This window comes from Dipodomys spectabilis, unplaced genomic scaffold (genome assembly GCF_019054845.1).
Source record: "Dipodomys spectabilis isolate Male_0828 unplaced genomic scaffold, ASM1905484v1 ptg000231l, whole genome shotgun sequence".
Classification (NCBI taxonomy): domain Eukaryota; kingdom Metazoa; phylum Chordata; class Mammalia; order Rodentia; family Heteromyidae; genus Dipodomys; species Dipodomys spectabilis.
Window position 1 is genome coordinate 3049812 of NW_024870908.1, and position 26631 is coordinate 3076442.

General features: G+C 52.9%; 1 protein-coding gene across 4 annotated transcripts in view; it reads right to left on the reverse strand.

Moving 5' to 3' along the window:
• Clec16a (C-type lectin domain containing 16A) overlaps positions 1–24887 on the reverse strand; it is a 143590-nt gene extending 118703 nt beyond the window's left edge. For all 4 annotated transcript variants that reach the window (XM_042698333.1, XM_042698331.1, XM_042698334.1 and 1 more), the window contains exons 1-8: positions 24678–24887; positions 15144–15272; positions 14060–14193; positions 9846–9994; positions 7714–7819; positions 5890–6013; positions 3341–3515; positions 2282–2335 (exon numbers count right to left, since the gene is read on the reverse strand). In XM_042698333.1, the coding sequence (XP_042554267.1) occupies positions 2282–2335; positions 3341–3515; positions 5890–6013; positions 7714–7819; positions 9846–9994; positions 14060–14193; positions 15144–15272; positions 24678–24757 (951 nt within the window). In that variant the 5' untranslated portion in view covers positions 24758–24887. The remainder of the gene's footprint in view (positions 1–2281; positions 2336–3340; positions 3516–5889; positions 6014–7713; positions 7820–9845; positions 9995–14059; positions 14194–15143; positions 15273–24677) is intronic.
• Positions 24888–26631: the final 1744 nt, after the last annotated feature.

Below are 26631 nucleotides of genomic sequence, written 5' to 3' on the forward strand. Positions count from 1 at the left end.
CATGAGGCCCTGGGTTCGATTCCTCAGCGCCACATAAGCGGATAAAAGCTGGAAGTGGCGCTGGGCTCAAGTGGTAGGGTGCTAGCCCTGAGCTGAAGAGCTGAGGGACAGTGCCCAGGTCCAGAGTTCAGGCCCCATGACCGACAAAAAAAAAAAAAAGTATGTTGTATATAAAGTATGTCATATGTTATATATATTATGTATGGTATTTTGTATATAATAAAGGTTGTCTCTGGAGTTTGGGATTGCATGCCCACGGGAGGCCTTCCCTTGGGTCCTATTGCTAGTGTTGGGATAAGAGGAATATATCCAAATAAATAAACAAATGTAAATCAGGTAGAATAAACAAAAAAGGGGGCAGTTTTTGAAACAGCCAGAGGCCCTCACTAGCACAGACTGTCTATCTGTCTGTATGTCTGTCTTATCAATCACCTGTCTGTGTATGCAAATAGTGAGTGTGATCCAGAGCACTAACTCCCCTCCAGAGCTGGGCAGACGCACTCAAACATTAGCAACCATCATGATGGTTCTTCTCACTTCCTCTGTGGCCAAATTACTGCCACACCTTACACTTCACATTCAATCCATAAATATCTATGATTGCCCTTGGTGCGAGGGTGCCCTGCGATCCTTGGTTGGGTGCATGAGCACTCAGTGCACACCCATAAAGGCCCTCTCGGACAGAGGCCAGCACCTCCTGCCTGTGGTCACAGGCAGCCCATTTCTCAGCCTTGTGACAGGGACAGAGGAGGGAGCTGCCCCTGTCCACTGCTGACGTGGAGGTGTGGCCATGCCAGACTGAAGAGCAGAGCTGGCTGTCCATGCCACACTGTCACTGTTTGGTTTCGGGAGACAGCATCACCTGGCATGCTAAATTAATGTCACGGTTGTGAATTTCATGGGGTTTGCCAGCTGTGCTTGTAAACTGATTAGTGAGGATACGGGCGCACGAGTGTGGAGGACATGGATTGAAACCTGACTGGTATTTGCCCACCCTTAGGTGACAGGATAAGCCAGGTGAGAGGGGAGGGAAGAGCTCAAGACTTTGCCATCTTTACAAGAGCCCTTCACATAGAATCTACACTTGAGAACTGAGAAACTAGGCTATCTGCGTGATACTGACGGAAGTAAGGAGGTGCCGGTATTACTGCTCCATCGCTAAGAGGACACGCACATGCTTCCAGCAAAGGAACGAGGGGCTAGCGGTCATCCTCCTGAAGAGATCCCGCCCATGCGTGCAATGCAGTGGGAGAGGTCTCCGGGATGTTTTCTACTGGACTGCTGTGGCTGAACAGCCTGCTCAGGTCCTGCCAGACTCCCAGAATCTCCAATGGGAGATGCAAAAATGGCTGCCAGGAGAGGCTGGAGCTGAGCTGAGCTCTGACACAGGACATTCAGAGAGTGGGCACTGGGCAGAGCTCTGGGCAAATAGCTTCCAGATCTGGTCAGGCCACATCCAGATCCCAATCGGCCCAGTGGCTGGGGGAGGTGGGGCCTGAGGGTCTCGTCTCAGGCCAGTGGGATGCAGCTTCTCTCCAAACAGAAAAGGACAGGGGGTCCAGCTGGAGGGCCAGACTCTCATCCAAGCTAATCAATACTGAAGCCACCACAGAAGTGAAATGGAGCTCTTAGCTGAACGTTGGACTACTTGACAGTCTAATGAGACGGACGACGTTTTGACTACTTGACAGTCTAATGAGACGGCCCGCAAGGCTGGACTGCTAGTAATAAAAATGTTTTTAAAGTTATGTAACGAGGTCTCCATGGAGTTTTTCCTTTCTTGTACATAGTACATCATTGCCAGAAAGGAGCAGAGTTGTTTAAGGAGGGCTGGAGGCACAAATCCGGGAGTGGACACAGCTAGGAGACACCTTGCAGAAGGTAATCTGGAAATGAACCACAACCAAACCCTTTCAGAGCAACTCCATCTCTTAAACCAAGATTGCTGTGTGGTACACCGTGGCCCAGCCCTTTGGGGCTCATTTCAAAATACAGTGAATAAAAGCCAGGAGGCCTCCACTTCCGGGTATGCAGGGCAAGCCTTGGCTGCTTTGAGACTCTCAGCCTCCGTTAAAAATCAACTAGCCAAGGGCTGGATTTATTTCTCATTTCTCTGAATTTCCATCCCGTCAGGAGGAAGGTACACCCGCCTCTATGGCTAGAAAACAGAACGCTCCCTTCTTCTGACGATTTTAAGATGGAAGACACAGAGACCATGCAAAACCTGTACACTCACACACCCTCAAATGGGTTTGGGGTGCTGGCGAGGGAGCAAACGTACCTGTGACAGAAGATAGAGGGACACCGGCAGGCTGATTTTGGGGCGTTCTCCTCCCTGGCAAAGAGAGGTCCAGGTTACAAAGGGAGCACAAGTTACTGGTAGGGACAAAGCTACTGGTAGGGACAAGAGGCGCTCTGGCCTGGATTTCCCCTGCCGCCACCTACTCATTCCTGCTGCTAGTCCCGACACATCCTTACGACAGCGACCCAAGAGGGGCTTCTTCTGAGTCACCAGAAAGGCTACTGTCCCCAGTTGGGCCCTGAGGGTACACAGCAGAGGTCCCTAAGACTGGAAGCAAGCTCCAAAATATAAGGAGGGAGCAGTTCAGGGCCTTTGGCTTTAAAACAGCTCCCCTCAAGCCTCAACCTGTTCCATCCACTGTTAACAATGGGGGAAGGGGGTGTGGATCTCTTGGACCCCATTTTGCAAGTGAGGAAAGAGCCTAGTAGAAGCTACTACCTTGCAGGGGAAAAGACCAGGCTTGAAATGCAGCTCCCAGGCTTCGTGGGGCTGCCAGAGCTGTTCTGGAGAGCTCTACTAAGCCTGTGTCTTTCTTTGCTGTATTTACTGATCTATGGCAAGAATTCCCCATCCCACCTCCCAATAGGAAAGGCCAGCCCTTGACACGCATGTGGAAGCCCCTGCAGGTGACCCGTGGCTGTCCTGCCTCCTGGTGAGGCCTCTGCTCCGCCCCCTGGCGTGGTCAGAGGCCTCCCTCCCCAAGGGAGCACTCCACGCGGGAAGTGCTCAGGGGCCTGTGGGAGCGGGTAAAAGGGGTAGAAGACCCACTCGACCACAGCCCCCAAGTGGGAGGAAACATGTGACCCTCCCCATGCCCACAGAGGACTGGTTAGCCAAGGCTTCCATTCCCTGAAGGCTCAGTCTCCATCCCACCTTCTCAGATCCGCCCCCTCAGGTAACTATCAGCAAGCGGGTGCACTCAGGGTGCCTGGACTCAGGGCTCCCTACTCAGTGTGGGAATCCTAGCCTTCTCTTTATGGCTCTTTTGTGTGGAAACGAAAAGGAAGGCGAGCCTTAGGTGCAAGGAGGGCAGCGCACCTTGTCGGGGTTCTCCAGGGAGTACACGTAGAGCGGCAGGAAGAGCCGGTTGAGCAGGTGGTCGGTGAGCACGTCGTTGAGGAACTCGCAGTTGATGATCAGGATGTCATTGAGATAGTGCAGGTGGTCCAGATGCTCAGCTACCAGATCGCTCAGTTTCCCCCGATTGCGGTGCCTGCCGTGCGAATGACCTCCTCAGCCCTGGCGGCCAGGCCTGGGGCGGGGCCTGAAGCCAGTGGCCTGAGACGTGGTTTTTTTTTTTTTGTTTGGGTCCGGGCGTGGGGCCTGAACTCTGGGCCTGGGCGCTGTCCCTCAGCTCTTCAGCTCAAGGCTAGCGCTCTACCACTTGAGCCACAGCGCCACTTCTGGCTTTTTTCTTTTTGCTTATGTGGTGCTGAGGAATCGAACCCAGGGCCTCATGCATGCAAGGCAAGAGCTCTACCACTGAGCCACCTTCCCAGCCCTGGCCTGAGACTTGGATGGATGCGTTCTACCAGATCAGGGTCTCCTACACTAGCTCAGACAGCTAGATCCTGCCCTACTGGTACACAAAAGGAAAATGGACAGGTCCACTGCAACCTCATGTAGGGACTCACACTATAGATCTAGCCTCAAGTAAATGGGGGAAACAAATTAAAAAAAAAAAAAACAAAAAACTAAGCTCTAGTAGTAAGCTACTGCCCAAGGGCAATCACTAGGCAATATGGCCAAGGCTCAGCTGCCAAATAAGCACTAGTGGTGGAGCCGTACATCCTCGCCAGTTAAAAAGCTCCAGGTTCTAAAGAGAGACAGGAGCCTTATGCAGCAACCATGTTTGTCACGTGGCCCAAATGTGGTACCCAGAGCAAGGGCACAGGGCCCTCCCCCAGGCCCAGGCTGGAGGTCGCCATGCCCTTGCCATTACCAACAAGCCTTGAACCAGTGTGTGACCAATCTCACTCCAAGCAGCGGGGGACACACTCTGTCACCCTCAGTGGTAGAGCGGGGGCGCAAAGAGCCAGGTCAGCCAAGACACTGCGCATATACATCGTTGTTGCTATTCAAGCCAGAGGCAGGCACTTCAGAAGACAAGGAAATAAAAGGGAAAAGAAGAAAAAGGCACCTGCTGCCTCGCCTACCAGCTCCCACAAGAGCACTTGAGGATTTCGGCTCGTGCAGGCCGTGGTCACCCCTTCCTCTCCCATCAGTCACCTGGTATGCCGTGCTGCTGTCTGTCTAGTCACAGCAGAGCACGGTGCAAGGCCCGAGTGAAGGAGCATCCCTGAGACACTCAGAATTCATGTGTAACGCTCACACCCGCCTCAGAATTCACGCGCAGAGGTCACACACACCCCTAAAGAACGCACTGGGGAACTCTGGCTTTAGAAGTCTAGTTAATGCAGCTCACTTAAAAAAAAAAAAATTGTCAAAATAACATGTACACAGGCTTCAAAGCCGAGTCCTATTGGTCAGTTGACCCGCGTCATTTCCACAGCCCGCCCCGCCCACACTGCCGGAAGACCCGTCCCCCCTCAGCTCAGGTGAGGACCACTGCCATCAGCCTGTGCCCGGGCCTGTTCATGTGCACACAGGCTCTCGTTTCCCCACATGCGCTCTCCCCAAATGCTCTAGCAAACATTCCAGCTGGCTCACCCCCTCCCTGCCCCAACCCCAGCCCTGGGCAAAGCTCTCATTCAGGGTCCTGGGGCCACTTCTCCCTTGAGGCAGACTTCGCCTTATCTGGCAACGTCTCCTTTTTTTGGCCTTCGTGCTGTGCCACAGGTGTGTAGAGAGCAGAGGCCAGGACGCTGGGGAGGTCCTCCAGGCACAGGAGGGCGGTGGATGAAGGATCTAGTGCAAAGACCAACTGCACCCAAGATCAAGAAATCCCGCTGCAGGACGTGTCAGGCTTCCCAGATCCCACCAGGTAGAATAGTCCACCTACCCTAAAACCACCCCTGGGCCTTGCACAACGCTCTTCAGACCGTTAAACTGCCCTTTGCAGTGCTGGAATCGGCCCCCAGGCAGGGCCTCGTCTAAGCTTCACAGTCGCTCTGCCAGAGAGCTACAAGTCCAGCCCCAGAGCTTCAGTATATTCCCAACTGTCCAACTTCCCTCACCATGAACTCCAGAACATTCTGGCTTCTCTGGGAAACGCAATGGCTCAGGGACAGGCTCCCATCCCCCACCCTATCCCTGTCCAGGAACCATGACTCTGCCCTGCCTCTCCTCTGCCTAGCCCGGGCACCTCACCTAAGGGAAAGCCCACCCGCCCTGGCTCTGTGCCTGCCTCTCGCTTAGCGCGGCGCGCCTGAAGCGCACCCAGGTCTCAGCTCTTCCTTCCGTGTCCTCCCTGAATGCTGCAACACCGCCGACAGATACTCTGTGCATCCATCCTCATCTCTGAGTAGCTGCCTGGCAACCCATCTACAGCTCGTGGAGGAAGGCCTTCTACCACTGTCAACCCTGCACAGGGCCCTTGCCTCCACGGCCAGGCGAGTGCTCTTCTCCCCTCTGCCTCCCTCCGTGGACCCCACGCTCTCCCCTGGCCTCCCAGCAGGGCCACTTACTCCTCATCGGTCTGCACACAGTTGTCAAGTTCGATCACGTGGCTCCCGATGAACCAGACCAGGTTGGAGAAGTAAGGAACGGCAGTTTTATCTCTGATGTAGTGTAGCATGGCCTGGTTATCCACTGGGAACATTCACAGAAAGAAAACGAGGAGGGGAAAAAAATGTCAGTTTAGTTATTTACTAAAAATAACATGGGGAAATTGAAAAAAAAAAAAACCAAACCAAAAAAAAAAAAAACCAAAAAACAAAAGAACCACAATGAAAAAGCCCTCTGCTACAATCTGAAATTGTCTGTCTTTCCTGGAAACCCTTGAAAATGTTTATCTTATTCATAAAACTAGAGTCATTGAGGCAGCTCTTACGCTATTCTTCAAATGAAGAAAATAAATGTGTGGGCTAAACATGGTTCGTGTGCTGGAGGTGGCGGCGCCTGTCATGCAAGTTGTCTGGAGTAAGGGTGAGCGAACAAAGCGGAAACCCGCGGTTAATAACTTACATGACACTGGGTAAGGACGGGAGTCGTCATTGGAGGAAAGGCAAAAAACAGACAACAGTTAACAGGGTTAGGAACTGGGAAGGTGAGACGGCCGCCCAGAGGGACAGACAGCCAGGGCAGGAGGCATCTAAACCAAAAGAGACAGGTTAGAAGAGAGCAAGAGAAAACAGAGGGAGGCAGAGGGCAGAAGGCAGTGAACCAACCATGCTGGGACCAGAGCCACAAACTCAAGAGGCCAGCCAGGTTGGCTGGTGGCCCAGTGAGTGAAGCCTTGCGCCCTGGGTATAAACAGGAAGTGGGGCCCCCGACCCTAGGAGGGGCATCTGCCTCACAGCACCAGCTGACCCCTGCTGCCCTGCCCACTGCGTGCCGATGGCTGAAAGCAGTTTCAAGCCAAAATCCAGACCGTCATTTGACATCTCCCAACTTTGATTATTATTGCTAAAAGTAAACAGAGTAAGCTGATGTGAAAGTGAAAGGAAAGCCGAGAACAGAAAGGAGAGACTACATTTGGAGAAGCCTAAGAGGAATCCTGGCATCTCCCAAGTTTTAAACGTTAGCCATTCTTTTTCTTTTTCTTTTTTCCCCAAAACCATCCAAACCAATTAAAATGGGTCTGAGGGCTGGATTCAGTTTGCCACCCCTGGAAGAGCTTAACTGGAGGAGCTAAGCCTCCCTTCGCCCAGTGGGGATCAACTCCATAAGTGAGATTCTGACTCATCCCAGAAACAATGGGGACCCAGCTCCACCCTGGCAAGGGCAAGGAAAAGGGCTTGGTGGGCCAGTTCCAGTCTCAGAAGCCTCAGGGCCCAGGAGCCTGGGAGGGCTTTCTGCTGCAGGCAATGTCTAGGGCCCTAATGTTTCCAAAGGAGGGATTTGTCAGTGCAGGCCCTCACAGCTGGTCAGGAAATGCAATACTGCCCCCTGCTGGTCAAAGCATAAAATACCTTTATCAATGAAAGAAAATATCCCCAGACTTTCCAATCTACCACTTAAAAGACAACTCTGCTTCATCTAGCTTTAACACGGCCACTCCCAATCCCATGCGCCCCTCAGGACATTTGATTTCTGAGTAGTCGCATGGAGCAAGACCACAGCATGCAGGGAAGGGGGGGAAGGGCAGGCTCCAGGAGAGAGCAGCAGCTCCCTGGCTGGTGGCTGCAGGGATTTAGGGAGACATGCAGCCATGGCTGAGACACAGGAGCTCCCTGGTCACTGGCAGAGAACTGTACGCATGCACAAATGCATGCACGCAAACACACACACACAGGCCACGGGAGTGAGGACTTGCAGCCAATCAGAAAGCAGCCAGGCAGGAAGCTTACCTTTATAGACATTCAAAGTTATGGTTCTTACAGCAATTCGAACCATGCTTTCTGGGTGATTGAAAAATTTGATGGCCTCTGTGTACAGGGCGAAGTCATTGGTGTGCTAAAACGAGAGAAGCAGCAGAAAGTTACACAGCCACGCCAGCCAGCCCCACCCCGGCGGGCTGAGACCTGTTAAGAGACCACAATGAAAGGGAAGAAGGGGCCTCAGTGAGCTTCCCAGGGCCCCACGTACACGGTGTCCCTAAATCTGCCTCCTCCTCCGTGAAACAGGTGCTGGTATTAAAGGAGACCAGTCCTGAGCCACCTCCTCTGAAAACACACAGCGTTACTCCCAAGTCCACTATTTACTGTACTGGGGTCTATGGGAAATACAAAAAGTGCAAACACTGTCCTGCGGCTCAGTCAGTGAGGGGGAGCCCATCTCAGGCACGGAGCACAGCCTGCCTAAGGAAAGTGTCTCATGTGGGACCAGCATCCTCTTAGTGCAAGCTCTGGGGCCCTCTAGTGGCCAGGGCTCCACATGGCTCCAGGCTCCAGGCTCCGTGCAGAGCAGGAGCATCAGGGTCCTCCAAGGACTTCCAGCCAGCGGGGTGAGGTAGGAACTAAGCAGGACAAGGCCATTTTGAGAACTACATGTCAGGTGTGCTCCCACCAAGTGTCAACCGCTATCCTGGCTCCTGTTAAAGAGGAAAGGAAGCCCAGCTCAAATACTGAGACTCCCAGGAGCCGTTCCCCCGCCCCAACCTCAGAAATAGGTTGTTCTCACCAGGACAGTCTCTGAGCAAGCACTCACATCGGCTTCCTGGGCTCTGGGCATGCTTACTGAACACATACTAGGTGCTAGCTACTGGGCCCACGATGTTAGTTTTCAAACCGCTGGTGAGAGCTGATAAAGACACCAGCTCTTCCCTGCCAGCGAACACAAAGCCGAGGCTCCAGTGCTGGGGACAGCTGGGGACAGCTGGCTGGATTTTACCCCAGCTCGGAAGGTACACTTGAGACAACAGACTGACTTCAAGTGTAGGCCAGACCACCATGGGAGACATCTGCCACACAAAGCCCTGGGCACCGTGCGGCGGCCTCCAGACGCCCCAGATGCTCACCCCAGGCCACACGGCCATGCCGTCCGTCCCGCACTGCGTCAGTGCTGGCCTGCCTGCCTGAAGACACTGGTGAAAGTGACTGTGGGTGACTTAGGAGGCTGGATCCCAGGGGACACTGTGATTTGCCTTTGTCCCTTGAATCACTTATCTGGTGTGTGGGGGGGGGGGGGGTGGGGAGCAGAGCACTTTAACATCCTGGGAGACTGAGTCGCAATAGCCTGCCAAACCAACCCCAAATTCCAGACCCAGTGAGAACAATTCTGACCGGTAGGAGGGGAAATCTGGCAAGAGACTTCTGAGGAAGTTTTTTCCAAGTTAAAAACAGACACAAGAAGAAAGTGATCTCATCAGAAATTCCAGCAACTGCCTGTGAATGTGTGATGTCTGGTGCTGCCACAGCCATGCTGTGACCATGTGGGCTGAAGACATGAGGTCAGATGCAACTGCACAGTCACACAGCGGGACAGAAAACCTAGCTCCTTGATGATATGACTGAGCCCCAGGATGACCTAGCCTCGGCCAGCTAGCACTTTTTAGTATATAAAATAAATCCGTCTACTGGAGAACAACAGTCCTTGAGGACTAACAGGCATATTAGCTTACAGAAAATAGCATGCCTGGGCTGGAGGTGTGGCTCAAGTGGCTCTGAGTTCAAGGTCCAGTACTGCTGGAAAAGTACAAATAGGAAGGAGGGAGGGAGGGAGAAAGAGGGAAGTAGCGGGGAGGGGCACACAGCACAGCTTGTCTGCAATTTAGGCTGGGGTAGGGTCCCTGCTCTCCCATGGCACATGGCTCCCCCAACTCACCTGGGGACTTCTCCCTTTAAAGTATCAAGCGCCGGCACAGACTGAAGCTTACATGCCGTGGAATGAGGATTTACTGAATGCAAACATTTTAAGCACTCAAAGTGAAACAGCACGCACATTTTTTTGTGAACAGATGCAGGACAGAATCCGACAGACAGGGGACGCTGTTGTGCAGGGCTTAGCATTACCCCAGTGGACCCCCCTGGTACCCCCTTACCTCGTTGTAAAAGAAGTGGACAGTGTGGTTGTTGAGCTTCAGTGACAGTGTTTTCAGGAACGATATATAATATGCCATAATCTCCTCGTCGGAAAAGTCAAATTTATGGACAATTATTGAATTTACATAGTTATTAGACAGCAAATAATCTAGGAAAGAAGAGCAAAACCGACAGGTCAATTCACGCTGCAGGAGAGGGGCAAAGGGGGCCAGTAACAAGCAAGGGGCCGTGGGAGCGCACTAAACCTGCTAACCGAGCCAGCTCAGAAATCACCTGCTGCGCATGCGCGCACGGCACTACACCGCTCAAAGGCAAGTGTGGTGAATGTCTTTCCACTGTTGGCAAAGTTTAACAAGGTTGGGGGGGGGGAGCTGGGCAGGACAGAGGCTTTCTCACAAACCACTCTATAAAAAAGCTGCCCCATTTGGTGCATCCGAGCGGGTGCTAGCTGTCCTTCATCGGCCGCCTGGCTACCTGACTTCCATCATTCGAGCGGTCAGCGCACACTTCACTTCTCCTGGAGTGGAGTGCGGCACGTGCCATCAGGTGAGTCCGATGGCTAGAGCGCTTCTTTCCTCATGCCATCGTGCCGGTGAGGGCACAGGAGATAGGAGGAGGGAGTGCTGGGAAGCCTTGTGGAGCCCTGGGGTGAACTGTGGTGGCTTCCGGGCGGCCAGTGGCACAGGCGTCATGCCGGTACTTCTGGTGCAGTCCTGAGTGTGTCAGGTGCACTGGGGACAGGGAACGGCCACGAGCTTCACCTGCTGCCCACAGGGACTCTTCCAGAGCCTCCAAGCGATGGCCCTGGGGGTGACGGGTGACCACCGTGGCAGGGGAGGGGCCTCTGTGGGTCAGCTGGGGTCTTTCCACTGCCCCTCACCATGTGGGTCCACTGGCAATGCAATCTCAGTCTCTCAGGCCTCTGGCATTTAGGGCACCCAGCCAGCATCTGTGTGATGGGTGCTTGCCATTGTGAGAACCTGGAAAGTCCCTACATGGCCACCGTTGGGTAGATGTACTAGCACTGCAAGACGCCGTCAGCAAACCACATCTGGAGGCTCCATGGAGGACGGCGAGATCTGAGAGGACTGGAAGCGAGGCAAATGGCAACATGGCACCCGGGAATGCTGTCCAAGCGGGATGCTACAGGAACCTGACTTTCTGCACTTTATTGTTTTAAAATAAAAGCAGTTTTCTTCTATGATCAGAAAGTAAATATACAAACAAGCCAGATGCCAAAGGCTTGTGCCTGGAATCCTAGATACGTGGAGAGCTGTGGTCCGGAGGACTGTGGTTTGAAGCCAGCCCGGGAATACAGCAAGGCAGATCCCTTCTCAACCTATTGCTTGCTGTTGTTGTTGTATCTTTATTTGGTTTTGAGATAAGTAACTAAACATTGTCAGAAGGACAAAGAAAGTCACTTCCTGTTAATAAAAGGAAACGCCACAGAGTAGAGATATCAGCCCTTCACATACACACACACCAAATGCTGGCCAACCTAAGTTCACTTAAACAAATACTTCTGGACTTATAAGCACTCAAAGACCCCAGGATGATAACAGTGGGAGACGTTAGTACCCCACTCTGACCAACAGAAAATTCAAGAATTAAATGACACCATAGAGCAAACGGACTTAGCAGACACCCACAGAGTATTATTTAATCCAGCAGCTGCAAAGCACTTTGGAATCTTCTCCAAAATAGAACCTATTTTAGGACTCAAAGCAAATCTTAGCTAAAATAAGAAAATTGAGCCAGGCATAGGTGGCTTGTGCCAGTAATCCTAGCTACTCAAGGAGGTTGAGATCTGGGGATCAAGGTTCAAAGCCAGCCCAGGCAGCAAAGTCTGTGAGACTCTTATCTCCAAATATACACAAAAAGCTACAATTGCTGCTGTACTCAAAGTAGCAGAACATTAGCCTTGAACACAAAGCTCAGGGACAGCACCCAGGACCTGAGTTCAAGTACCAAGACTAGCATTTTCTTAAAAAATTGAAAAACTCCCTATATTCTATCAGACCATAGGGAGAAATATTGTAAAGTATCAATTTACATATTGTAAAGTACCGATGGGCCATTAAAGAAATAAAGGGGGAAATTAAAATGTTCCTAGAAGCTAAAAAAAAAAAATGAAAGTACAACCTGGCAAGGTGGAGGCCTTGAGTTCTAATTCCAGCACTAGGAAGGAAGGAGGGAAAGAAGGAAGGGAGAGAGGGAGGGAGGGAGGGAGGGAGGGAGGGAGGGAGGAAGGGAGGGAGGGAGGGAGGGTAGGCTACCAGACATAAGACTTGAGTCTCCAGGCTATGGCTCTCTCCCGCAGCCCCTGTCTGCCCCAGCTGCTCCTCTGTCAACTGTCTGAGTCAGCACTGCCCTGGTCTGAGTCCTGGGCCCGTGCCACAAGCTGGGTCTTCCCCTCTCAAGTCAGAAACCGCACTAGTTTCAGATCCAGTGAAACTGAAGCTGGTAACAAGGGAAACCACGTCGGGAACCATGAATCAGCGCACATTTGTCAACCCGCGGTTATGGGAAGCATGAGGAAATCTGCAGGACAGCAGCTCCACCTAGCGGCCACTGCTGTGAGCCACAGGCCGTGGCTCTCCTGCAGGAGAAGGGCCAGGGTTTATCTTCCACCCACCAGGCACTTTCTTCCACCCTGTCCCCAGGACAGGGCCTGCCTCTGACAGGGACACTCATCCTCTTCCTAGAAGGCTGCACCTGGGCTTGGTGTGGCCATCTCGGGCCATTTGGGGAACACCAGGAGCTAAGCCAGGATGCTCGCCCTCAGCACTGATGGGGCTGGTGAGCACTGTCCTGGGCAGACGACATGGGCACTGTAGGAGGCTGAGCAGCACCCCTCTCCACCCGTGACAAGCTCCCCCCTCACCCCAGTGGACCACTGAGCTGCTCTCCTGGGCTGACACCCTCACATGCTCTGGCCTCATTCAAGCTCACAACACAAACTCCTCCTGGCTCTAGGTGCGCTCACAACCAGCTGGGCTTAGAGAGGGCAGGTACTGGCCTCAGAGGCTCACACTCCTTTGGCTGGGCGGCAGAACTAAAGCTAGAGGGCTGGGGGAAAGCTTTAGCTCTAAAAACCCCTCTGCTACCTGTGCCCTGGGTAGATTCATCAGAGGTGGACTTTTTCTTTCTGTGGCAACACTGGGATTTGAACTCAGGTCCTAGGTGCTGTCCCTTAGCATTTTCTGTTCAAGGCTGGTGCTCTACATTTGAGCCATAGCTCCACAGCTCCCATTCATGAGATAAGGGTCTCAGGGACTTTCCTACCCAGGCTGGCTTCAAAGAGCAATCCTCAGATAGGTTGCAAGAGTGAGCCACTAGTGCCTGGCTGTTTCTTTCATATGCACCCTGAAGAAGGAAGGCAGACACTCGAAAATTGCTCAACAGAGGGGACACTGCCAGCCTCTAAGTGTCCCAACACACAGAGATAAAAGTTACAGTTACAGTCTGAACTATGTCTCCAACAAACATGTATGCCCAGTCAGTGCTCACCCCCAGGGGGACTGCATTTGGAGATGGGGGTTTGGGGTGGTAACTAAGGCCCAATGGGATTGCAAAGGCAGGTGCTAATCTGATGAAAGTGATGTCCCCACAAGAGGAAGAGAAGCGGCAGATTGGACTGACTGCTGCCGTCACACACAGAGGAAGGAAGGGCGGCAGGTGGGAAGGTGGCTGCTGTGGTCCCAGTGGCCCCAGCAATCATGGGCTAGCACTGTAATCCCCCTTTATGTGGCAGCACTGGGAGGTGCGCCCAGGGGCGGTGTCTGGTGATGCGTGCAGCTGTATAAGGGGATGATCCAGTGTTCTCTCTTTCCATGAGCCTCTGGCCCTGGAGTTGAAGTAATGCACGGCCTCTCCAAATGTGGCTCCCCAACCTTGAACTTCTCAGACTTCAACAACATGAGCCAACATAAACCTCTTTCCTTTAAAAATTATCCAGCCTCGGCTACTTTGCTATAGCGACCGAAAACAGACCAGAGTAGTAGCTGTCTACAAGCCAGTTAAGAGTTCTCACCAGAAACCAGCTGTGAAATGGAAAACAAACTGCTCTTGTTCAGCCACTCTGCTATCTCATTAGGGCAGCCAAACCAAGCCCCGTGTGCAGTAAACACAGCACAAGGCCGCACCATACTATGCCCTGCTGACACCCCAGACAGCGGAGGCCAACATGGCCAACGTCAAGCATCATGCTTACACAGTGAGGTCTCGTGACTGATGTTCTCGAACAGGATGTTCAAGGTCTGCAGCAGCTGCACACACACATAGCGGCCTGACTTCTGCCTCAGGATGTTGAGGAAGAAAACGAACATGTTCTTCTCCAGGAAGAAGCTGGGGAGAGAGCAGGAAGGGGTCTGTGGGTGGCTGACCCAGGAGCACGGGCGGACATGTCACATGGTGTACTTGCATGCCCGGCAGCCAACACCCAGTTCCCACGATGCCATCCTCTAGGAGGCCACTAGGCATCTGAGCACGCTTCCCACCAGGGGACACTTCTTCCTGGTGCCCAGCCAGCAGGCGGTGAGTGGGCTCTTCCCATCTTTAGGACTAAGGGGCCACACAGTGGGCAGCCCATGCTCACACACTGCCATCAGACAGGTTCCCGCCACCCCCTCACTGAGCTCTAGTCGTCCTATGGGAGGCTGGTTGCGGTGTCTGGCCTTTGCGGTCCCCCAGGCAGGTGGCACGCTGTCCTCATTTGCTATCATCCCTGAATGGCCTGCTCTGGGTCAGGCACTACACAGAGGACTTTTGCTCTGTCAGTTAAAGATATGGAGACCAAGGCTCAGGCAGACAAAGAGCCTCTGGGTTTGGACACTGGTGAAGCTGCTCCTTCATCACTTACCAGTCAGATGACCTTGAGCAAACCTGGGGGGCCTCTACCCGAGGCGAAGTATAGACTATCCCCTCGAAGCTCAGCATGGAGCCAGGCCCTCAGTAAGCATGCTTGTGTGTGTGTGAGAACTGTTGGCTCTGTGGGTGGTCTCGGCCAGGGGCAGGGCCTTCCTGTCCATCTACAAGCTCACCACACAAGGTGCTTCTTCTGCCTTTGGGAGATCCTTGGACACTACCTGGAAAATTACCCCACACTCCTTCCTTCCTGTTACTCCTCACTGTTGGCTGGCCTCTGCAGAGGTTCAAGGACGGCCATGGAGCAAGATACTCAGGCAGGACCAAATGAGCGTCAAGTCCCCGTGGTGAGGGGTGACTCACGGTGCGCACTTGGCAAAGCACTGAAAGGAAGAAGTGGGACCGGAGAGCCGCGGCACCGAAGCTCTTACTCGAATACTGAGCTGTCATTCTGGTCTCCCCAGATCAGGATCTCGGTGATGGATCGGATGGTCTCCACCAGCAGGTTCCGGTTCTGCTCTGTGACGGTGGTGTTTTTGGTCAACACGTGGTACAGGTACCTGGGAGCGAGGGAAGGAGCAAGGTTAGGCTGGTGTGAAAGCGGGCCCACGGCCAGCAGCCGCACTTGGGAGACAGCACGTTTCAGACACATCTCACCACTCAATGAAAATAATGGCTGACTCCGAAAGGGACAGGAACTTCACCACAGCTTTGACAACAGCTCCCCAGCCACCTTCCCTCACAGGAGCCAGTGGGAGATCACTCTCACAAGCACGCACACCTCGTGATCTGATGCCGACACAGACACGTGGCTCAGCGCTTAGTGCCTGACCCAGGACCTGCAGCCAGGTTGATGCGGCGATCCACACACTGGGTCACAGCTTAGGGAGGGTGTGTCCCAAAGCCAGTGGTTAGGGATCCTGTGTGACGAAATTGCCCTTGGAATGCCCATTAACCCCCTGCAGGGCAGTGTGCCACTGGAACTAGGGCTCAACTGAAGCTGCTGGTCCACAGGCCAGGGGCAGAGATCTTATGTGTTGAGCACAGACTATTAAGTTCACAAAGTCAAAGACCACATACTAGGTCCTCTGTCCACACCAACAGGCCAAGAAGCCAGCTGAGGAGGCAGACAGGCACGTGAAGTCCAGACTTCTAGCCTCTCTGCTGGCAGCAGTGAGGCCAGAAGAACCAGAACCACTACAGCTAGGCCTGGGCAATGTGGAGCCCAGGGGCTGCCACGTGCATGGGTTTTAGGATAGTTCAGGGGTGGGGGAGGAAGGCGGGGGGCAGATCCAGGCCATGTCATCTGCCAAACGGCCTCAGACTGGAGAAGGAAAAGCAGACTCAAGGGGAAGTAACTGGGTTAGTCACCTGGCCTCCTCCAGTTGTGGGAGGGGCAGACGAGAGGAGGGAAAGAAAGATTAGTTAGGACTAGTCCATCTAGAGTCTTCCAAGAACGGCAGGATCTAAGAGGTGGGACCTTGCGAATGGAGCAATAAGGAACAAGGACAAGGCTGCTTCTGAGGAGCCTGGGATTTGTGGATTATTAAAGTGTTACTATCTGTTACATCTTAAAGATTCAGTATAATCAAGCACTGAATTAATTTTCTTAGAAACTACATGCACTTTTTAATACCCAGTAAGAAGTACTGCCCTCCAAAAACAGTAATTCTCCCCACTGTTGAGAAGAGGAAGACATCCATCCATAAGCACTACAGCTCACGCAGGAGGCCGCCTGGGTGCAGAATGGGGAGCTTAAGATCTTTAAGGTCTGACTTCGATTGCCTGGGCTTTCTGCCCAGTGATTTCTATCCAGAATGTACTTCGTTACTTACTTATTTCTGAAGTACTAGGGTTTGAACTTAGAGCCTCACCCTTGCTAGGCAGGCACTTTTCTACATGAACCACACACACTCCCAGCCCTTTCCGGCTTTTAAAATTTCAGGTAGGGTCTCTTTTGCCCTGGATCTTTCTCACATGATCTTTCTACCTGTAGCCTCTTGCAAAGCTGGGATGATAGGAGTAAAACCACCATGCCTGACTTATTGGTTGAGAGGGCATCTTGCTACTTTTTTTTCCCCAGGCTGGCCTCAAACTGCAATCTCCTGATCTCTATCTCCCAAATAGCTAAGGTTATAGGCAGGAGCCATTCACATGGTTTATATTCTTTGTGTAATATGGCCAAGCAGCAAACTCTTATTCCTATGGCAAAGCCCGCCTCAGGCTTCACCTCTTGGTGAAGCCTTCCCTGTAGAGGGCTTCCTCATCCCTGCCCTCCTTAACCCCTCACCGGCACCTCCACACTCGTGTGCCTTCACTACTGCACAGACCTCCCAGAGTCACGGAGACCTGCCTTTCTCATGAGACTCATGTCTCAAAGCAAGAATATCTTCCTGATCCTGGTGACACTAATATACTCCTCAATATCTGGGACAGAGCAGGTGCTCGGGAAATGCTGTGGGGGCAGGCACAGCTGCCTGGGACCTAAGTAGATCGCAATATACAAGACTGAACACAACCGAGGTCCAGATGCCAGACATGGAGAGTGACAGTACAGACCCGCTGAGACGCTCAGCCGGGCAGCCAGCAGCCTCCACCCCTGGCTCTGCCCTTTCCTCACTGTGGCCCTGCACAGGCAGGGGTCCCCACTGGGGCCTGGTCGCCACTGAGCTGCGGCCAGCCAGTGATGAGCATAGCTGCACTGCAGGGCTGCCTGCCATTACTATTCTGCCTCACTTGCTATAGTGACAGTCCAGGGCTCAGGGAGGCTGGTAGGGCAGTTGCAAGCTGGAGAAGGAGGCCTCACACTGTGCAGGGAGGTGCAGAGAGAACCTGGGCTGGGAAGTGCAAAGACTGTGGAGTGGGTGGGTTAATTGCAGACTCTGGTGCAAGCGTGCCCGGGCCCTGCCCATCTCTGTCACCACCTGGGCAATTCTTGAATCAGCTACTTCTACCTCTATGCACCTCAGCTCTCTCGCCTAAAAATGGGGTCAGCAGTAGCACAGAGCTGTCATGGTGTCAGGTAAAGAGCCAGATATGCAGGTAGATGCCACTCTGTGTGACCTGGTACCACTCATCCTATGGCAATTGCTTTCATTAATAATTCTCAGAGGGAAAAGAAAACCTGGAAACTACAGAACCCTTTATAAGAAGCAAAGGGCGGAACAGCAGTCCAGCAGGAAGATTCTGGGAGCTTGCGTGAGCATGGCACTGGATGATGACGTCATAAAAACTTGGGGTGTGCGCACTGTTACCACAATAGCACCTGAGACTGAGGGATTCTGCGGCTGATTGCTGTGTGTACCAGACGATACAGGTCACAATTTCTATTTTTCTGCTTGGAGCGCTGGCTGGCCAGCCCTGTTTACCGAGGGCCTTCATTTCTCTCATGCACTCCAGTGGTACCCTGCCGGCCATCAGGTGATGATATAAGTCCTTCTGTTGCTCTAGCTGCACCGATCTGTCGGTGCCTCATGTGAATAGCATACCAGCTGTTCACCACACTGGCTGCAGCTGCATAAGAAGTGCTGCCACTTGCCACGGGTCATGGATGCCCCCCATCTTCTTTCCTTCTACCTTTTCAATATTATCTTTTCCTTTCTCCATGCTTTGCATTCCTGTGGATATACACACTGACACTGAACTCGGGGCCTCATGCTCTTGTTCAGCTTTGTTATTCAAGGCTGGTGCTCTACCACTTTAGCCTCCCTTCCACTTTCAGCTTTTTTGCTAGTTAACTGGAGGTAAGAGTCTCTGGGATTTGTCTGCTTGGCTGGTTTGGAACCTCAATCCTCGGATCTCAGTCTCTTGAGTAGCTACGATCGTGGGCATGAGCCACCGGTACCTGGGTCTCTCTCTGTTTTAAAATCACCTTGTCAGTGCCCACAGAAATACCTGTACGATTGCCTTTGACACTGGTCTCGATCTCCAACTAAATTTGAACAGCTGCCTCCACAGTGCTGCGGCATGAAGCGTCTACAGCACCCCTGCCCCTTATGCAGCCCTAGGTAAATGGAGGCTCCTTACTGCAGATATAAATGGTATCAGCGGGCACTACCTCCCACGAGTCTGCTGCTGGAATGCAACAGGGTGCTGGATGTCAAACCTAAAGCCCTATGGTGTCATACTGTGCCTCGCTTGTCCTGGTCTCCACAATGTTCACACAGGACTTTAGGAAGAGACGCTGGACACAAGCTTGCACGAACTGAGAAAGAGCCGGATGGATTCAGATTCAATATTTTAACACTGTATCTCATTCCAGAGCTTTGAGAGATCAAGTAACTGAATCAGCTCGGAGATCTAAACAGGTTAATGACTTTCTGCATCGAAATGCACTACTCGTTTCAGGGGCAGTGAAAACTTTTGACAGCAAAGAGAGAAACGGTGGCTGCCAGCTGTGCGGCTGAGACCGTTCTTGGCTGAGGGTGCTTACACAGCTGGGCTTGTGTTCTGCTTCCCTGCAGAGAGGCTGATCTAAGCCTCCATGCCCACATACTAACTTGGGGTCATGCTGTAGGTGCACAAGTGCCTCAAGAATCTTTCCCAGTCAAAGACGTGACAGACCCAGAGACTGTTCCTGGTGGGGGCTCACCCTGCCAAGAGCCAAGCTAAATGTCCTAGAGTCTGGGGGTGTGAAAATGTCTGGGCAGCTAGGCTGGGAAGGCTGAGGTACCTGTGTGAAGCCAGTCTAACCTCTTCCTAGAACCGGTCTACTACAGAAGATGCATAACAGTGGTATAAACAACACTTGGCTTGACTCAGTATTTACTGTAATGAGTGCTTCCGACACAAGAAAACCACACAGACAAACAACAAGCCAAAAAGCCGGCAAAACACCCAGAGGGTCATGAGGGAAGTCTTTCCACTGGCCCGTACCCCACTGCTTTGGAAGAGCCAACAGCAGCTCTGGAGACAGGGGGGCCCTGCTACCAGACCTTGTGCGTTAGCCAGCCTCACAGACAGGGGAGCTGCAGTTTGTCGTGCCTGGAGACCGAAAAATACAACCTTTTGCCAACATGCAACCAGCACCCTGGAGATTCATCACCAAGGACTGAGGACATAAACAGGTCCCCCTTCCCCCAACCCTGCTTCCTCCCGGGCCTCCCCACTCACAAGCTAAAGCGGGATAGCCAAAGCAGCCTGCACCCTGATGGCACCCTATGGAAATACATTTCAGAGGAGATAGTAGGTCCCCTGCCTGTCTCCAGGGGCTGGAGCATGGCTGCAGGCTTCCTAAGAGGCCTCTCAGGATGTTCCCTCTGGGGTTCATCAAACGCCTGCACATGCCGACTGAGCCAGAAGGGAAACGACAGGAGGCTGGGGGCCTAGCATGCCACCTTCCTTCACTCATCTCCAAATAACAATGGCTTGGGCCAAGGAGCGAGGTGATTGGGCAGAGTCCCTCGAGACAGTCTCCAGGATGTCCCACTCTGAGGCCAGCCTGTGGCCAGCAGGACCAGGAAGGGCTCCGTGCGGGGAGGCTTAGATTAGGCAAAGGTGCTTCTGGTGACTCATCCTCCCTCCACACCCCCAAGATGTCAAACCGGGACTGCAAGTGGGACTGGGGTGCACATGGGGGCGTAGAGAATGCTAAGCTCCTGCAGATGTGGGGACCAGCAGGAACAGTGCCAGGCTGGGCAGCCGAGTAAGCTGCATGTCTCCCTGCCCTCAGTGTACGTTCATACCTGGAAAGACTAAGATGATTTCTGATGGCTTAGGACAAGCCTGAGAACGGGGTGGCTGCCTGCAGATGGATGTCAAGATGAAGGACAGGAGGAAGCCTGAGCACCTGCAGGAGCCAGTGGCTGGTCCTGGAGAAGCAGACAGTTTACAATAATGTATCCACGGAGTGAGAAACGTGGATGCGAGACTCCAGTTGACATGATTGACACCGGCTGGGTGATTTATTTTAAAGGGCAGAGCCAGGTCTCTGGATGGGCAGGAAAGAAAGAGCGGAGCTCAGGTGCAGACAGCAAAAGTGCATGCAGGTGGGCAAGGGAGGCAGAGAGGACCGTGAAGGTGGATCACAGGAAGAGGCCGCAACAATCCAGCCTGGACCTCCTCGCCCCTTCTCCCGAATGCAGAGGACCACAGAGCTCTCTCGTTAAAAGCCCTCAATGGCTTAGACATGTCGCACGGCTTAGACATGACATAGCGGGTGTCTGGGGCCCTTGGGTGAGCTGGGAAATGAGTCTGCAGTGTAGCACCCCTCGCTCTCAGAGCCAAGCGCTGGATGCACCAAAGCAGGACAGCATGGCCTGTGGGTGCGTGCCCCGCTTCTTTGGTCGCAGCCGCTCTCCCCACTGCACCCACCCCTGGCTCCCATCCTCTGTCCACTAGCATGGTGGAGAAAGAGCGCACGAGAACAGCTGCGACAATGCAACCAACACCCATGTGCCTGGCCACTGGCACGCCCTAGGGTCGTCATTTGCTCTGGAGGCGCCATTTCTGGGCTCGTGCCAATATTCAGAAAGGAGCTCTCTTATTCCCAGGCACTACTGAGCCTGGAGCCTCCTGGGAAAGGCACCAAGGAGAAGGGGACTGAAGAGAAGGGCACTGAGGAGGAACCAAGGGCTGAGAGTGGAAAGAGTGCCTGATAGCTACAGCAAAACACCCAACCTCCACCAGGGGGCAGGAGCTGAGCCATCCCCTGACCTAAGACACTAGAGGGGAGCAAGCAGAGTGGCGGCCACAACCCAGGAGGCAACTTCTCCCAGTTTGCGGATTCGCAGTCCACTGCCAACAGTACATCGCAGCAATCAAAGGTCACCCTAGCAGAGGTCTGCCTGGTGCTAGGCTCCTGTTAGTTAATGCCACGGCCTCACCTCCAGTCCGGGCAGCAAATTACCTCGTCTATTTCAACCTGCCTCAATGAAATCACTAATCCAGCTTGGTAGGCAAAGACCCCAGGCACACAGTTTTCTTTCTTTTTTTTTTTTTTAGCATAAGTAAACTAACTCCCATGTAGAAGGAAAATTGAAAACACCAACCAACACACATACACACAAAAACTCTAAATTGTTTCTCCCATTCTGTACACAAATGTATTGAGAACTGTCAGTTGTCACTGGAAGGTGACTAGCTTACTCAAGACTGCTGATTTTACACTGAAAGTCCTGAGCAGCTCATGAGTGGGCCAAAGCCCCATCTACCTCCAGACTCATCCCTACAGCTACCAGCTCCCACCTCAACATGCCACAAACTCTGTGATTTCCTCCCACATCTGGCTGTGCCACGTGGGGCCTCCTACCCATCCTAGAGGCCTCTGATCCAGAGATCTCTCAGAAGGAATGCCACAGAACCCCAGCTCTCCTGCTGTGCCAGCACATGACACATTGTAGTCACTGACTCTCTGGCTGTCTCCCCCCACCAGCCTGCAGATGCCCTTAGGGAATGAGCTGTTCTGTACCCAAGATGTTTACTATCATGGCCAGATGACTCGTAGCATGACGCTGGGGTGACGATGGCTACACATGGTACCCTGAGATCTTTTAGCTCCGTGCCACAAATGTCCAGGCTCCTCAGGCTGGATTACAGGTGAATGCATCAGCCTGATCCAGAGTAGGCAGCTCACTTCCCCAGACTTCAGGAGTGAACCTGCGGAGGAACTACAGACCCCGCCATTCCTGGGTGCGCACTGGCTGGCCAGCAGGGGTATTCCACAAGCGCTGAGACTCAGCTGACTGGAAAGCTCCCCACACTGGGCAAGTTTCATTCAGAGGCAATGTGACAAGTACCAGCTCTGGAATCAAGTCCTGCCTCTGACACTACTTAGCTGGTGTGTCACCTTCAGGCAAGTGACTTCAGCTTCCTGGACCTTCGTTTCCAACTTTATAAAATGGGAACAATAATGGACCCCACAATTCACAGACATGTGAGGACTAAAGGAAATCACACACCGATGCCCTTAGCAAGACAGACCAAAGCACCGACGACACAGTAAAGGAATCTAGAAGGCTGGAGATGGGCAGAGTTAGGTGAGAGGCTGCAGGTCAGGAATGCTGGCTCCAAGCCCACACTCTGGACAACCCACCCTCGCCAGCCCAGGCCCTTCCACCCACTGGGTAAATTCCTGAAATCCTTCAGCCACTCCCTGCTCCCCTGCCTCCCTGCTAACCTCCATCCTTGCCTCTTGCTTCATTTCTCAAAACCACCTTGCTCTCAACTCTTTGGCACCCACAAACATGTTCGAAAGAACACAGCACTCCAACCCCCCAGCCCTCAGGTTAAAATGTGACCACCCATCCTTTCCACAGACCCAGTTTCCTTTCAATAGTTTCTCTACCCACCCCCAAACCCCTTCTTTAACTTCCCTTAGGAACTTGTGGTGTAGCGCTCGGTGCCGGTGGCTCACACCTGTCACCCTAGCTACTCAGGAAGCTGAGACCTGAGGATCACGGTTCAAAGCCAGCACAGGCCGGAAAGTCGGTGAGACTCTTACCTCCAATAAAACACTCAGAAAACTGGAAGTGGCACTGTGGCTCAAGTGGTAGAGCGCTAGCCTTGAGCCTGAAGAGCTGAGGGACAGCGCCCAGGCCCAGAGGTCAAGCCCCATGACCAACTAACCAACAAACAAACAAACAAACTGTGATGTTTTTATTTTCTTTCTCTGTCATACTGGAATTTGAACTAACATGGCCTTGTGCCAGCTAGGTGCATACTCTACCACCTGAGCCACACCTCCAGCCTGTTTCACTAGATCTTGTCATCTTTAACTAGGACTAGGTTTGGACTGCAAACTACTTACCTATGCCTCCCTCATGACTGGGATTACAGATATAAACCACCATGCCCAGCTTGTTTCTTGAGCTAGAGTCCCATTAACTTTTGTGTGTCTGGGCTGCCCTCAAACCAATATCCTTCTGTCCCTGCCTCTCCCATAGCTGGGAATAAAGGTAGGAGCTACTGTACTGGGCCTGCCTGTTTCTTACTATCAAAAGCTTGCCTACTCCTCCCTTTGGCACCCCCGTACTCCCTGAACTTGATCCCTGAACTCACTCTCCCCAGAGGTTTCTATTTTCTATACTCTCCCATTTGCTACCCCCCCCCCCCAACCTCTCCTCAACTCATTCATTCTTTTAAGTACCCACTGGGTTCATTCTGTGTGCTGGGCACAGTGCTCCATGCAGAGAACAGAACTGTGAGCCAAGCAGGCAGCTCTGCTCTCCTGGAAATATCCGTTCTGTAAGCGGTGGAGACAGAGGAAAAATAAAACGGGGCCAGGGAAGGTGGCAGGAAAGCCCATTAGACAGAGTGGTCCAGGAAGGGCCCCCTGAACTAATGAACACAATCACCAAGAGAACTGGAGGCTCAGAGAGGTAGGATACTTCCTCCAAGGTCACACAGCCCTTAGGTAAGGAAGAGTCGATTTGAATGCAGCTCGGACTTCCAGGCCAGTCTCTCCATCTCTGCCCTCCTGCTTCCCCAAGACTTTTGCCATCTGTCCTCCCCAGAGCTCTCCTGCTGATTGCTCTTTGCTTAGATTTCCACCAGAAAAGGCATCCTTCCTTGTAATTACTGCCCTTTGTGGAGCTTTCTCAACAGTCTCTCGTCCAGCCGACCCTCGCTGTAATCCCAGGAGGCACGTACTGGCTCTTACTCATTTTACAACCGAAGGCACTCGAGCCTGAACTGCATATATCTAGATTCGAACGCAGACCCGTCTCGTTCTAAGATGGGGGGGGGGGCGGAGGGGAGGGAGATGAAAGGCTTTGGCCCGTCAGCCCGTCCTGTCCAAGAACTAAGAGGCCTCCGGCGGCCTCATCCACGGCCACAAACCGAAGCCGCCTCCGGTTACCTTTCCTCAGGTGGGAACACCTACGTGTCCAAGGTCACACGGGCAGAAGCAACGGGGTCGGGCTCGAACCCTGGGCCCCACGGCCCTCGCCCGCATCCACCTCACCGGCGGCCCCGGCAGCGTCCGGGCCCCCCGCCCCGCGCCCCGCGCCCGCGCCCCGCACGCTCACTTGAGGTGGTCCAAGGAGTGGATGTTGCGGGAGGACTTGCCGTGGCCCCCGCCCACCCAGCTCCGCGAGCGGCCAAACATGTCGGCAGCCCGGGCCCGGCGCTCGCCTCACGGTCTCATGCCGGACCGGCCGAGTGGCCCAGCGCTCGCGGCGGGAGCCCTGGCGGCGGCGGCGGTGGCGGAGGCGCCGGCGCCGGCGCCGGCGGCGGAGGCGGAGGTGGTAGAGGAACCGCCAACCACCTTCCTCCCCGGCCCACAGCCCCGCACTGACATTCAGCCGGAACCGGCCGTTCCACTGACGCGCTTTACGGCCACCGCCACAAGGAATGCTGGGAAATGCAGTTTTCCCGAGAGGCCCTCCGCGGCAGGACTCTGTGGATGGACTACAAGTCCCAGGATGCCCAGCGCGACTTTGAGGGAAGAGGTGGGGCGAGAGGAGGAGAGAGGTGCAGCACCGCCTGAGCTGGGCGGGCATGGGAGGCCTGTGGGCGGAGCCTTGAGACTCCCAAAATGAGAAAGATCACTCAGCTATTAACCAGCACCTAACTTTTGTGAGAGGAATAAGAAGAGGGCCGAGTGTGATGTCTCACACCTGTCATCCTAGCTCCTCTGTTGGCTGCGACAAAAGGATTGTAAGTTTGAGACCACTGTAGACAATTTAGTAAGACCCTACCTCAAAATGTAAAAATAGTTGCTAGAAGTATAGTACGGTGGCAAAAAACTTGCCTAGCATGCACTAGGTCCTGAGTTCAGGCCTTAATATTAAAAGGCGGAGGGAATATTGCATGGAGCATAATATTAAAGTATTAAGTTCTCATGACAGCCCTATGAAGTGGATACTATTTTTATCCCTGATTTATCATCCAGGAAACTGAATCACAGACACTTTGACTGCATAAGGTCAGGTGATTAATGAGTGACAGAACTGGGGTTCAAGCCCAGGAATCCTTATTTTCATCCCCAGTAAACCAAACCTGCATTAAGCCACTGACAGCCTTCTTTGTCCTCAGACCTATTTCTTTTCCCACTTCCATGTAAAGATACAGATCAGAAAGGTCTGCAAGCCACACTGTACCGAAATTGAACATCTCGTACTTTCTGAGGATTTCTCTGGTCTTCACCCAAAAACCTATGTCATATCCAAAACTGACACTAGAGGGAGAAGAAAGAAAGGGAGGGAGAGGAGGGGAGAAGGAGGGGAGGAAGAAGAGGGAGAGTGAATGAATGAATGAATGAGTGGTTCCAGAGAACTAGAAGCAAGCAGCACTATTTTCTCTGTAATTTATCTAAAGGAGCAGAGTTAGAGGGTGGGGAGAAGAGCAGTTTTAGCCAGGCCCTGGTGGCTTACGCCTATAATTCTAGCTACTCAGAAGGCAGCCTAGGCAGGAAAGCCTTTGATACTCTTTATCACCAATTAACCAGCAAAAAGCTGAAAATGGAAGTGCTAGAGTATCAGCCTTGAACAAAAAAAAAAGCTAGTTCAATGTGTATGCGTGCGTGTGCATGTGTGCGTGTACACAATTTCTAGCTTCCAAAGAAATGTGATCAGGCCCAGCAGCTTCCAGGGCCCAGTTTCTTCATCTGTTTGTTTTTTTTTTTTGGGGGGGGGGTCTGGTCATGGGGCCTGAACTCTGGGCCTGGGCGCTGTCCCTCAGCTCTTCAGCTCAAGGCTAGTGCTGTACCACTTGAGCCACAGCACCACTTCCGGCTTTTTTTCTTTTTGCTTATGTGATGCTGAGGAATCGAACCCAGGGCCTCATGCATGCAAGGCAAGCGCTCTACCACTGAGCCACCTTCCCAGCCCTCCTCATCTGTTAAAAGAGGCAAAATAGACTACCACCTTGCCTGGCTCCAATTAAGGAATGCATGTTACGCATCTACCTTAGTGTGTGTTTAGATGTAGCATATTAGGCAACAACAGCAAGATTGTCAGGTAGCAGAAGGACCTGTAGGTG